Below are 13,818 nucleotides of genomic sequence, written 5' to 3' on the forward strand. Positions count from 1 at the left end.
GTTATAATAGCTCCACAACAAATAAATGCAGCTTTGGATCAGAAATATAAGTTTTTCTGTGATAGCCCCTCATTTGTGGAATTCAGTTTTGAAGAACTGTTTTAGCTACTTTTATTTACAGTAATGCATTTTAAATTTCATACACCATATATGCTTCCTGATTCAATTTATCCTAATTATGGTCTAATTTTAGGGATTCCTTAAGATAGTCTTGTGATTTTTATGTTTTTATGTAAGCTTCTTTACAAAGACTTTTGGACCTGAAAATATACGTAAGATATGATAAACCCTTGAGGGGGATGGAGGGAGATCAGGTCTGGTCTGGTCATCTGTACTCACTAATCCAGTGTTTCTCAACGTCAGCAACTTTAAGATGTATGGACTTCAGCTCCCAGAATTCCCTAACTAGCCATGCTGGCTGGGGAATTCTGGGAGCTGAAGTCCATACATCTTAAAAGTTGCTGACGTTGAGAAACACTGCACTAATCTAACAGGTCAGATGGTACCATACCAAAGTTGCCTGTACAGAAGATGTTGTGTTTTGTGTTGTCCTGTGATTCCAAAACATTGTCAGTTGGTGCCTTGCCTGATGAGATTTAGGCATTAACTTAAGATTTTTTTTATTTGGCCTGTGCATTAATATTTAATTATCATTTACTGCTTTTTGAGCTTTTCTTTATCAGGATTGCTGCTTAACTACTGCTGCTATTTTTTTTTAAATTGTGTTTTAGTTAAATTTGACAATCATTATGTATCACTGAGACTTTAATCTTATTTTTTAAAAGTCAGCTGTTTAAGCTTTCCTGTGCCAGTGTGTACTTTGCCTAAACATAACATAATCCACTACTAAGAAAAGCAAATTTGGGGAGTGTGTGTATTGCACAAATCAGACAACCAGGAAGCCTGCATTTGCTTTATGTAACAGTTTTGGCTACTCAGTGGATGTAGGTGAACACTTTTATCATCCCAGTGCATTTTTCTTCTTAACTGACACTTAAGGGGACACACAATCGAAACTCTGTTTCTTCCATTGCCTTTTTGCATGGTACTCAAGAAGTGGCAAGAGCTGGAAGGCTAAAGAAATACCGATGACCTCTAGGGCAGAAGGTCAGGGAGTGAGGCCAGCATGCCTGTCAACTTAATTTGAGTTTTGCCAGCCTAAGATTTGCGTTTCTGAAACCGCAGGGTGGGCCTCCCAGAGGCAGCTGATCAGCCTCCCTCCTCATCTGCTTCAGGCAAAAGCTTCCCTGGTAGGGCGGGGGGCGGGGAGGGAGAGGAGGGCTGGTTCCCAAGGGAAAGAGATCAGGATGGGCCTCCCTCCTGCCTGTCAGCTTTCTGCCCTTTCCAGCTGGGGATTGGAACCAGATCAGCCTCAAGGTCCTTTGCAAAGCTGAAAGGCACTTTCTTTGCGTTCTTTCTTTTTGTAATTTGACTTGGAAGTTTTCCTATGAGAACTAGTTTGTGAGAGGGAAGGAGCAGCCTGTCCCAATAAAAGGCAGGATGGAAAGGGGCGGGGGGGCTGAAGCTGCATCTGAAGGAACCCAAGAGTTCAAGGGCCTGGCCCACCTTCTGTGCTATAGAGGCTGAAGCATTTGCAACTTTTTTAGTTTCAGAAAAGTGTGACTGCAGGGGGGAAGAATGTGATTAGAGACCAGTGGAATGGAGGGGGGGGGAGTTTTCCCCCTCTTTTCCTTTCCTCCTTCCCCTCCCCTAGGAATCATGGGCTGAAGATGAAGGACTGACTCAGGACCTTCTGCAATGAACTCATGACATTAAGTGCCACAAGAAGTAGACTCTGTTCTTAAAGGGGATGAGCCAGATTCATAGTTCTCCAATAGCTGCCATCTTATTAAAAAAGCAGTTGCAGGATCACAGACTACAGCACTAATGTGCAAGGGCCATACTGGCTCCTGTCCAACACATCTGGAAGAGGATACTAGGGTAGGGAAGAGGTGGTTGGTTGAGATCTGGCACGTCTCTCCAGACGTTGTTCATGGACTTCCCCTCTGCTTCCAAGTATCATAAGGTACGGTGCAAATAGCTGTCTTTTAGGCTGCATTGAAATACTTTAAATGCTACTAATGGTCCTGTCTGCACCTGTCTTTTCAAAGAGTTCAGCACCTCTCAGAACTCAGCAGTGAACAACTTGATTCCCATTACCCTTTTGGTTTGAATCACAACCATTTGCTACTGTCCTTGATTTTGGCCAGTCCTGTGAAGACTGCAGTAGCTGCTGTGAAGTTTGTTTGCCCCCTGGTATTTCTATACAGAGGAGCAGGTTTTTTTCACACCCCGCCGGACAAAATCTGTGAAGGTTGCATTGCCTTTCCTTTGTCTAAGTTGAATGAGAGTTTTGATTCCTTTCTCTCCCTTTTTATCATTCAGTTGCGCAGCAAGAAGGAAGCCCATCGGCAGGCTGTGATTGACACCAGCCTGGAACAGGCCCCCTCGTACACAAGCAAACATCGAAGGTCAGCAGGGAGACCAGATTATTATTCAATATTGTAGCATTACGGAAAATGCCAGATCTTCAGCTCTGCTTAACTCCCCAGCCTCAACCTTTGCTTTCATACGCTTATGTTTGAAGGATTTTAATCTAGACTTTTCTGCCCCTGGGATCAGATGTGTGAAATCAGACCATCATTCCTCCAACAAACCTAAGTGGCAAAACAGGTTTGGAGAGAGAAGTCTTTATTTGGTGTACAGCAAGTTTGACAAGTGTTTGCTACAGAAATGTTTATGGTTTGAAATTGCAGCTGTCAGATTGTTTTCTCTGACTGTTTATGGTTACATGTTGAGCCTGTACAAATTACAAGGGCCTGTTGTCAGGAAAGGAAGCCTCCTAGCAAGGACTGTCTGCTATCATGCTTGGAGAGGGATTTAGTTAGGCACTTGCTGGGACATCACTGAGGCAGTTTGGGATTTGTATGCAGATTTTTGGCCAACTTGTGCATGTTGAAACATGGGAATAGTGTGCCCGTTTTCTCATATGGCTTCTATTATAGGAACCATTGTAAAGGCATGTAAGTGTTCCTTTACCATCACAGTTGGAGGTACATATGTGATGTTATTGCTCTTGTCCTTTCACATATGTGGCATTTCCAGCATTGAGCACACATGAATACAGGTAGTCCTTGGTTAATGATGGCAGTTGAGACCGGAATTTCCATCGCTAAGCAACGCAGTTGTAAAGTGTGATGTCACATGACTGCACCGCTTAGCAATGGAAATTCTGGCACTTTGGTTACCATTGTAAAGTGAATCGCCACAGGTCATTAAGCAAGGATGTCATGTGGTTGCCATTTGCAACCTCCTGCCGGCTTCCCCATCAACTTTGCTTGTAGGAAGGTGGCAAAGTAGCAAATGGTGATCACATGACTATGGGATGCTGCAATGTTGTAATTGCAAGCCAGGCACTGAGCGCCTGGATTGCAATCACATGACTATGGGGATACTGTGAAGGATGTAAGTATGAGAACCAGTCGTAACTATCACTCGTTCAGCACTGTCATAAGTTTGAACAGTCACTGAATGAGTGGTTGTTAAATGAGGACCACCTGTGTGAGCTTAGACCTAGACTGGTTAGCAGCATCTTAAATAGTCTAAAATCCATATTACAAGATAAACGGTATATTATCTCAAGGACAGTGATTCATATCATAGCAATAGGAGTTGGGCGGCTAATACATAGGTATGTATGTATGTATGTATGTATGTATGTATGTATGTATAAATAAATCAACCAACCAGCTTGAACCCAGTGTTAAATAGGAAAATGGAAGCAGGTAGAACCAGGGATGGTTAAGTGGCTTGGAATTGTTATCCTGCCATGTTCTTTAGTTTGGCCTAAGTACATACATAACTGATTTTGTGACATATGTCTCTGGTGGGGTAAGCCAGATCTTTTCAGCTTCTTCCACCCATCTCTTGCTCTGATTCTCCTAGGAGCTCTGTATGTCGCATGAGCAGCAAAGAAAAGATTTCTGTCCAAGACCAGTCAAAGGAGCGGAAGACCTTGGGTACCATTGCTGTTGGCGAGGAGGAGACCAGTTCGGCTTCAGAGGGGGACGAAACACCAGAGACTAATGGTGAGTGGAGCTACGCAGCAGCCAGGACCCTCATCAGCTCAAACAGGCCATAATGGATTGATCTCTAATTGCTTCCTGTCTCTTGCAGAAGTGAAGGCTCTTCCCCCAGCAGACAGCAGTGCAGTGAATGGAGTTTCTGTGACTCCCATTAGGCCTCTGTCCCCTTGTCCTGTTGGGCAAAAGGTAAGGCAAGTCATTGTGGTGGCAAAGGAAGTCAGGTGTTTTTGAGTTTCCTCTCTCCATTGTCCTAATTTCCTTCTCAGGTTGCGGGTCCAGATATGATCATTACCAGTACTGTCATGTAGTTGAAACCCAACTCCTGCATCCACTGTCTAAACAACCTTTACCGGAGCTCGAGACAGAGGATGACAAATGCTTGAACGGCCCCAGGCACTTTATCATCTCAGCTCATTCATGCCACTTAATATGGGACTGCAGCTGCTAGTCTCAAAGGAGTACTCATGTGCCCTGAACAGCAGAATACAGCAGAAAACAGCAGCAGAATAATACTGGATTGTACCATTTCAGAGTACAAGTAGAGGAATTTCATTTGTAACATTTCTGTCCCAAAAAACTTTCTTCAAGTAGAAAACTAGCACAGCTGAGGCTAGCGAGGCCTAAATATTGTGCCTCGGCTGGTTAGGTTCGATGAGTCATGTAACTTTCAATTACTTAGCAAAGTTTCTATTGAGAAGTCATTAGAGAAGTAAACTCTTAATTTCTACAGAAGAAGTAGGAAATGAAAGCGAGGAGATCTTAGTCCTGCACTTGGTGTGGCCCACCTCTAAGGAAAGAATAAATTTCCCCTTAGAAATGTCACCTTTTCTTCTCTTCCAGCTGTCCATCAGTTCTTTGTGGTTATTTGCTCTTCTGCAGGAAGCATGTGATGAATTCATTTTAATGCATTTTTTCTGAGCTTGCTCAACAGCTTCATCTATCATGCTTGATTAACCCTTTATTGCTTGCATCTGACTTTTCTCCTGCTTGGGATACTGACCCAAGCAAGTCTAGGAACTGCATTTGCAAAGAGGACTTCTCATTCCTCTGGCTGGACCTCACCTGCACCTCTTCTCCATTCTGCTGCGTGTCATCTCTGTCTGTGCTGTATGAAATACTTTGAACATTTGTTTTCTTTTCCTCTTTCCCCTCTTCTGACATTTCTTCCTACGTCATCTATCCACTGCACCTCCTCCTCCTCCTCGCTTTCTCATTCCACCTGCCTGCTCCAGCCACGGTTTGTCTTCATTTTGCCTCTGCTGCCCATCCCAAGCCCTCTGGGGCCTTCCATGTGGAGACAAGGCTTGCGCAAAACAGGGATCATACTGGTGCCCCAGAAGGGACAAAAGGCTGCCGTGAGTGTCCTACATAAGTGAATGAAGAGGAAGCCAAAGGGGTGTGTCTTTGCATGGTTTTCTCCAGGAAGCCCAAAGTAGGGCTTAACATCTCTTAATCTGCAAGAGAGCTGTTTATAATTGAGTCAGTCATTGACTGTGAATTGAGAGAGACTTCTTCACAGGAACCCCTGCCTGCTGTTCTCTTGGCTGTTCATCCTTCTGATGTTTGCAGGGATTCAGCTGCTTTGTTCCTTAGTGCTCTCAAGTGTGGTGTGTGTGTGCGCGCACATGCGTGTGTGTGTGTGTGTGTATGATTAAGGGAAAGCATTGACTCTGTACATGCCCGTTGTGGGAAGATTCTGAAAGCATCTCCTGGCTACTGTGTGAAACAGGCTGCAGGGTTGTTGATATTCTGTAGTTCCCTCTCCGTGCACTGTGGGGAGCTGTGTTTTTGTTTGTCTGTGTGTATAAGAATGCTAGCATTTAGGAGGAGAAAGTGGTTTAGCAGCCTAAAGATGCCCAAGGGAGGAAATGAAGAGGGCCACTGAGATTGTAAGCTATTGGGGTCAAGTGGTACTTCGGTAAGAAAACTGGCCCGTGGGCTGCAAGAGCCAGCCTGAGTTCTGAAGTCAAAAGCAGTTTGTCCCTTTCCTGACAGATAGGGAGGAGAGAGAGGAAAAAGTGTGTTACAAAGAACACAACTGGGGAAGGGGGAGGACGAAGAGGGAAGAGAAGAAAGCATGTTGGTCCCACCTACTACTTGCCATTGGCATGATTGTGGGTCTCCTCCAGCATTACTTCTGAAGGAATGTAGCCCTTGATGGGGCAGGGGGGTGAGGGGAGGAAGATTGCCTGCTCCATTGAAAGCTATCCAGATACAGTGAGCCATAGGGCTGGGCTGCAGTGTCTGTGTGGAGCAGAGAATGAAAGCCCATCAGCCAAGTCAAAGGTTTTCCAGTCGAGAGGCTGGGAAATGCAGCAGAGGTGATTTTCTGAAACTTCCTGAAAGGTGTGGTGCAAAGAGGCCGCTTTCCAAGTCCTGCTTGCCTGCTGCTCCCTCTGCCCTGATGGCATTTTGAAATTCTGTGCTGGCTCTGATTCTGGGCAGCCCTTCTCATCACAAGCATTAGCTCTTCCATTTTGGAATTTGCATTGGGAAGGACTTCGTGATGGGATGAGAGGAACAGGCAGCCTTGTCTTGGAGAAACTCTGGACTGTCAGAAGTGGGAGGGGGCCTCTGTCAGGCTTTGGGGGCAGCCTTGAGGGTCTCAGTAGGCACCGTTCCCTCATGCTGTGTTTGTATTTGGGAAACCCTGCCTGATACGTTGCTTGCTGACAGTCCCAGAACGGTTTGCTTCTAACCCATATTTTAAGCAGCTACTTATTCACTAGAGCGATTCCCCCATTATTTCCCCCTTCATTTGTTTATTTATACATCCAATAATTTCCACAGTGCCCAAAGGGACTTGAAGCAGTTGACAGTGCAATAAAAATGACAAAACCATCAACAGATCTTATCTAGCTAAGGCACCCAGGACCTATCGGCACCCATACCTTCTGCCGAATATAAAGGATTTTAAGGCTTTCCTGAATCTAGAGGCATATTTTAAGAGAGATTTTTCCAGGTTTCTAGGAAGAGCTACTTTGGGAAGACTGCAGTCCTGGCTCCTCTCACCTGAGCTACAGTTCAGCCTCAAGGCCTCCTTCTGTGCTAAGGCTTGCTGTGGAACATCTGAGGATGTTCCAGATAGCTTTTCTACAGTAACCTCTGAAAACCTCCAGATGATAGAAAGGGGTTTTCTGGCAAGGGTGACCTTGGGTGGCTTTGACTTTTTCCCACACCATCTCATATGGAGAAATGAATCAGAGCTTCTAGCTAGCTGACTGTGGAAGTACATCTGTTCTTGCCTTGAAAGCCAACCAGTTCTGTTTCTTCTCAGGTTGGCACCCAAAGTTTTATGCTGCCACAGCACTGCCTCTTCTGTAATTTCTCAAGAGAGAGAAAAAGAAATTAAGTTGTCATGCTATTACCGAGTTAAGGGTCATAGCTCTGATGTATCTAAGTGCCAAAACTGGAGTCTTGGGATTGCTTGTTCTCTTAAGGAATCCTCAGTTACTATGCAGGTCTTGAATTCCTTGGTCTAGCCCAGCCTGGTTATCCCCCTTGTTCCTTCCAGCTCCATTCTTCCAAGTAAAAATCCCCTTCATCCATCCTGACTCCCTTTCCTTCCTTTTCTCTCTGCTTTCTCTGTTTGTCCCCTTCTGTTCTACCCCTCCCCTTCTGTTCCTACCCAGCAGTTCTCCGGAGGTTCCAGTCGCACCATGGAGCCAGGGAGTTTGCCAGCTCCAGCCACGTGGAGACAGAGTCTGCGCAAAACAAGCAGCTTTGGTGTATTGCAGGATGCCAAGCTGGATGAAGGGGTATCCAAGGGGGGCAGCGGCATCAAGCGCTCAGCATCCAGTCCTCGGCTTGATATAGAGGAAAAGGTGAGTTGGGCAGAGGCAAAGTTTGTTGAGGCAAGCCAGCCTCCCCCTTAGGTTAAAGTGTATCATTCATCTTGGGGTAGATTCTGAGAGTTGGCAGTAGCCATGTGTTGTAGGAAACACCTTTGTAACACACAGCCTGCCCTGCACCCCTAAGCTAACCTGCTGCATCCCGGTGTAGTGGAGGGTGGCAGCAAGAAATAGGAAAGTCTTGGACTGCTCTGCCTTCATACAGGGAACAGGAGAGGATTGCCAGCTGTTCTCTTCCCCAGTCAGCACAGGATCTGGATCTGGCCCTCATGCCAAAAGGTGTTTGAACAGTGGCCTTCTTTGTGTATCTGAATCCAGTTAGGGGAGGATCCTTCAGTTTGCAGTGAAGGTTAGTAGAAGGATCAGGTTTATATTTGACAGTTGTGGTCTCTGTTTCATCCCCCCCCCGCAATCAGTTGTTCAATTAGATGGCCTCCTTATGAATGTTAATTTACAATTTAAAATTGTGATAAGATCAAAGGAAACCTATAAATAGGCCAAACAAGCCCACAATAGCAGCTGAAAAGCTAAAGCAGCTCCAGATTTTATCTCACCATTGTGGGCAAAAAAGACAAGATTTAACCTGACCCTTAAAAACGATCAGGTAGACATCAGTTGGGTGGTGGTTGGGGAGAGTATTTCATAATGGAGGCAGCTCTGAAAAAGGAGCTGCCCAGAGTAAGGCACCAGCAGATGACCTCAATTTTCAGACAAGATAAGTAGACTGTTGGGGATCCTAGGCTGAATTTTATGCAAGCCAGTCATTTTGTAATGATGGTTTTGGGTATGTAATGGAACATCAAATACTTTCTGGTTTGTCGTCTTCCACCAGTTTTGGTAAGAGTGAGCTTCTGGCACTTATTCTTGAAAACCCATGAACAGCAGTTGGAGAAAAGTTGAGATCTTTCGGGAGGAGGAGGACAAGTTGGTCTTTTAGGGTAGAGCACTTCCGTGTCTAATGGATGCAGAGTAAATTGATGGGACACAAGCTGACAGTGAGGTGCTGTAGCTCAGTGGCAGAGCAGATCTTTTGCACGTGGGTAGTATTTGGCATTTCCACTATTAAAAAAGACGACATTGAGTAGCAGGACCTTTCTGATCTTTGGAAAGCTTCTGCAGCATAGAGGAGACAATATTGACTAGGTCACAGATAAGTAATCTTCAGCCTTCTAGAATTTTCTTAGTGACTGTCCAAGGAGTGGCTAGGTGTCTTAAAAAAAAAAGAAACAACTCTGAGCAAAATAGGTGCAGTTAAACCAATAGACTGAACACACTTGAATAAAGGGCTGAAAAATTGCCCCTGCTCCTTCTAGGGTCAATACCCTGTCATTGCCATAGCCTTAGGTCCTCCAGCTGCACAAGATTGCCCAGTCCTGGCTTAGACGGAATGGACCGAGACTGGAACAGTTGAAACCATTTGTTCTAAGGTCAGGATGGATTATTTCAGGATGGGAAAGTTCAGTGATGCCATATTTTGCCTGCCTCTCTTTGTGAACTGTGAACTGCTCAGAGAGTTTCTCTGAGCCCGTGCCAAACACTGCTGCCTTGTGCTGCATTTGCAAGAGCCAGCCTTTTATTTCTGAAGGCTTAAGCGGACACAGATTTGGTCAGGTTCAGATCGTCTTTGATTCTTGTATTTTTCATGATACAAAACAAAGAGGAGGGATCCCTGTTGTTGAGGAAGAAGAAGAATCTCAGTTTCGTGTTTAGCACTTTTTGTAGAAAGGAGGACACTTTACTTTCTTTCTCCTCTGCTTCTTTCTTTCTTTCTTACTTCAGATCTAGCAGCTTTGCAGCATCTGTTGGCTCTAGTGTGGGTTGTTTCACTTCAGTGGGGTGGCTTTTCAGAATGGGGTTTCAAGGCATGAATTTTGCCACCAGTATGCTGTGCCCTCTTTTTCTTTTCTTTCTCCTTCCGTCCCTCTCCACTCCGATCCTGTCATTGCCTATATTATCTGCAGCAAGACATCCAGGAGCTCTTGCAGAAGTGGAGCAAGAATCCCATTGGCCCATGGTTAGCCAATAGGAACACAGCTTCTGAGCCACCTGGTGACCCGGTAGGAGCCTCTACCCATCAGAGAGGGTGGCTGAATACCTTGCTTGCTAGCTTTGCTTTATTTGGGGGGTAGTGTGGAGGGGGGGCTTAGCTTGAGAGCCATGGGGGTATATGGGGAAATGGACACCTGTGGGCACCAACAGCCTCTGGTGAGAGTCACCTGTGGTCCAGGATTCAACTGGAGGTCCTTTTGTTTCTGTTCTTTTGCCTGGTTTTCCTTTCATCTCTACTTTTTCCCCACTCTTTTATTTTGTTTAGCTTTTTCCTTGTTCTCTCTGGGCCACAGCTACCCTGTTAGATGAGCAATGTTGAAGCTTTTTGTATCTTTTCTTCTCCACTCCTTGGTAAAGCAGTTCCACTGGTATTGAGGGAGAGGTGCTCAGTCAGTGTCTGCAGCAGTGGGCCCCCAAGCGTCCCCAATCTCCGGCTGGCTTCTGAGCTGCCCCCACTCCAGCTAGAATAGGAAATTAACAGTGGAGCAGCTGTCAATCATGTTTGTATTTTCTTTCCTTTTCTTTTCCAGAACAAAGAGCCACGCCTGGCACGGGTAACCCCAACCCCCACTCGCCGGATATTTGCCCTCCCAGACACAGAACCCCACCGGGATCCCCGGCGCACGTGAGTAATCTACCGTGGATAAGCTAAAATAGCATGAGTCCCCTATTGTGGGGGAGATGGGCGGGGGAGAAATCAAATAAATAAATAAATAAATAAATAAATAAATAAATAAATTTGACTTGAGAGACCTAGATTTGAATATTGTTCAGACACAAAGCTGGTTAGTTGAGACGGGACAGTTGGCAGGGTGGATGTTCCCCTCCTTCTCATCCTCAAATGAGGGTGCCTCTCTTGGTGTTCTTGAGTAGGGATACCCAGTAAATTAAAATGGGATAGGAGATCTTTGATCCTCCAGATGTTGGGTTTCTATTCCAGCCATTCCCAGCCATTGGCCATATTGGCTCTGGCTAGTGAGAGTTTGGAGTTAAGGAACCTCTGTCAGGTTTGTTCCTGGATTGGGAGGGCCCTTTGTTAGGAGATAGGATAGGTTGAAACTACACTAGTTTTAGGGTAGAGATGGGTATCACTGGAAGATAGAAATATTTGGGAAAGTGAAGTTGTTGGGTTATCCAGTGAGCTTCACAATATCAGTTAATTTATTCAGTCTCTTATGAGCACCCTCAGTGGCTTTAAGTAAGGTGCTATGTCAGTTTGCTTTTTACTGTTTTCTGTTTAAAAACTAGCAGTACTGTCCTACCTTTGTAAAAGAAAAGGGATAGGTGCCAGAAAGTTTGTTAGATATTTTGCTGAAGTGGCAAGATTTTGGAGGGAAAGGGGGGGAATGTTGGATGGAAATTCATGCAGGCAAGAGCCTCCAGGTGATTACTAGATGAAAAAGCCTGAATTTTGGGGAGCAATGGGTTGGTGTCGTGAAATCTCACAGAAGTCAGGAGGCCCCTCTAAATATTCTCTTGCGCGTGCTCTCTCTCTCTCTCTCTCTCTCTCTCTCTCTCTCTCTTTCTCTTTCTGTCTTCTTGCTCACTCCCCGCAGAAACTTAGAAGGTGGCCTTCAGATGAAGATAGATACAGCCCCTGCCCCACACCAGCCCCCTTCTTCCACTGCCATCAGCTCTAGCATGGATCCCCGGGACCGCCGAAGGTGAGGGTTGGCTGGGCCAGGGGCAGGCAGTATGGAAAGCACTTAGGGCCTTGGTAGAGGGGTGACCCTGAAGGTCAAACGGACTGGTCTCTGTTGATGCAGTTATTATCCTGATCTTCTGTGCCTTACATTTCTGTGAGTTGCTTGGATTTTTATTAACTTTCACCACTGGTACACAGGCATCCACTTTATGGTGTCACAGGGACAGTGTTTGGCCAGACACTTATTCCCAATGTCTGTTTGCTCTTGCCTGTCGGTCGGGTCTGCCAGGAGAAGGAAGGATCTTCTGTGATGCACTAAATACTCCATTCACAGGATGCTGTCTAGCCCCATCTTGATACCTTTCTCTGTCCTGTTGGGTTTGACAAGATGAAAAGGGCACTGCAGCTGCCTTTCCCCCTCCGCATCTTACATTTTATTCCACCTCTTTGGCCTGGCAAAACGAAAGGTATTGTATGTGGCCAGGAAAAGTGGAAGAAGCCAAGCAAAAAACAAAAGAAGGTACCTAACACTTACAAAATGTACATAAGGTTTCCTTTCACTATCACGATGTCCAGCCAATGCAGCAGCTCTACGATGCTTGGCAGGAACTGACAGGGGTCCCTAGAAGCAACAGAAAGTGTGAGGAGAAGCCTTTATATGCTGCCTGACCACCAGTTTCTTCTGCTAGGTCGTACCAGACACCAGTGCGAGACGAAGAGTCTGAATCCCAAAGAAAGGCCCGCTCTAGGCTCATGAGACAGTCCAGGCGTTCCACACAGGTAAGGGTTGGTGCAGAAGAATCTGGCTCAAGCTTGAAGGTGATGCCACCCAGGTTGGGATGGGTCTGGCAGCAGTGGGAAGTTCAGGCGCTGCTTTCTTGGCCTAATTTGGTGACTTACAAAGAGTTCTGCTGTCCATTGGCCACAGTCCCATCAGCATCTTCTGAACGGCAGGATATTTTTCTGATGAATATACTTTCCATTTACCTTTTCTCTCTGTCCCTCATACCCATCCCCTTTGCGTCCCCACGCCCTTTTTAGGGAGTAACCCTGACAGATCTAAAGGAGGCCGAGAAGACCATGGTCTGGGCCAGTGATTCCAAAACTGCTTCAGAGCAAAGGAACAAGGAGGATGAAAAGCGGGACAAAGATGGGGAGCAGCAATCTCAGGAGACTACGGTAGGGATCTGCTGAGGTGGATGAGTTGCAGTTCAGCCCCTCCAGCATTGTAAGAAGTCCTGGGCAGTCAGAACCTGATCTAATGATAAATGGATCAGTGGAAAGACTGGGCCTGTTCTAAGACAGAACTGTGAATATAGGCTGCTGCTCAGGGTCCAGATCCTTTCACAGGGCCTCTGAAAAGAAGAGGGAAGTACCTGTTGCCAGGCTGAGCAGGATACTAACCTTTGTGATGGGATGGAGCGGGAGGTGACTCCTGTCATTTGCCAAGTGTGGCTTTCCTTGCGTGCACCTGTTAGCACTGGATTGCGTTGAGAATCTGATGCATTTTGGCACGTCCTGTGGAGTAGTGGCACTCCTCACACAACCCTTTTCAGTCATTCCAAGCTTTAGTCTACAAAATGCGGCCCTGTTGTTTTGAACCAGGGCAAAGCATGTTTGTAACTGGTCTTCCTTCTTATTCTCCCTAACTTCATTCTCCAACACCTCATTCAGGACTCTTCTAGGCGATTCCGGCTCCCCAGTTCAGACAGTTCTTCAGTTTATACTGTGAATCCGTTAGTGGTGAATTCGCAGCTCCAAAAAGGTAACCCCTGTATCCAGGTGAATATCTTCTTCTTTCTTTTCTCCTTCGTTTTCAGTTTGCCTGCTTGACATGTTTCACTGTGGACTGGCATTAGCTCTTGTACTGCCGCCGGCTCCTTCGTCTCCTTCGATCCTGACTCATTTCATTCTCTCCCTGTGTTTGCACAGTGCCGTCTCAAGGAAATCTTAAAGCTTTCATCTCCTCGCTCAGAACTGTTGATGTCGACAACCCAAACTCAGCTGCGTGTCTTGTTTTAAACTGCAGGCCCAGAAGTCGAGAAGGCTGGCTCCGAGCTGGATACAGACCTTCGAAACAGACTGGCTATCCGAGACCGCAGGAAAGGCCGGCGGGAGAGGCGCATCACCGGCCTGGGAGGAAACTCAGAGGTGAACAGGAAAGATACCAGAACAGTGGGCTGATGCG

At 46.0% G+C, this 13,818-nt stretch overlaps 1 protein-coding gene across 7 annotated transcripts in view; it reads left to right on the forward strand.

The window, feature by feature from the left end:
- Window positions 1-13,818, forward strand: part of PPP1R12C (protein phosphatase 1 regulatory subunit 12C) — a 35,375-nt gene that overhangs the window by 16,998 nt on the left and 4,559 nt on the right. The window contains exons 7-17 of one of the 7 annotated variants that reach the window (XM_088142697.1): window positions 2,386-2,471; window positions 3,946-4,088; window positions 4,177-4,271; window positions 5,318-5,440; window positions 7,721-7,909; window positions 9,898-9,993; window positions 10,516-10,610; window positions 12,320-12,410; window positions 12,672-12,809; window positions 13,305-13,395; window positions 13,660-13,781. In XM_088142697.1, coding sequence (XP_087998823.1) covers window positions 2,386-2,471; window positions 3,946-4,088; window positions 4,177-4,271; window positions 5,318-5,440; window positions 7,721-7,909; window positions 9,898-9,993; window positions 10,516-10,610; window positions 12,320-12,410; window positions 12,672-12,809; window positions 13,305-13,395; window positions 13,660-13,781 — 1,269 coding nt within the window. Of the gene's footprint in view, window positions 1-2,385; window positions 2,472-3,945; window positions 4,089-4,176; window positions 4,272-5,317; window positions 5,441-7,717; window positions 7,910-9,897; window positions 9,994-10,515; window positions 10,611-11,541; window positions 11,650-12,319; window positions 12,411-12,671; window positions 12,810-13,304; window positions 13,396-13,659; window positions 13,782-13,818 lie in introns of all 7 variants that reach the window. The other 6 variants (XM_088142694.1, XM_088142695.1, XR_015796510.1 and 3 more) reach the window with 6 other exon arrangements.

This window comes from Python bivittatus, unplaced genomic scaffold (assembly GCF_059951505.1).
Source record: "Python bivittatus isolate LINGU-HERP-01145 unplaced genomic scaffold, Pbiv_v1 ctg000440_np1212, whole genome shotgun sequence".
Classification (NCBI taxonomy): domain Eukaryota; kingdom Metazoa; phylum Chordata; class Lepidosauria; order Squamata; family Pythonidae; genus Python; species Python bivittatus.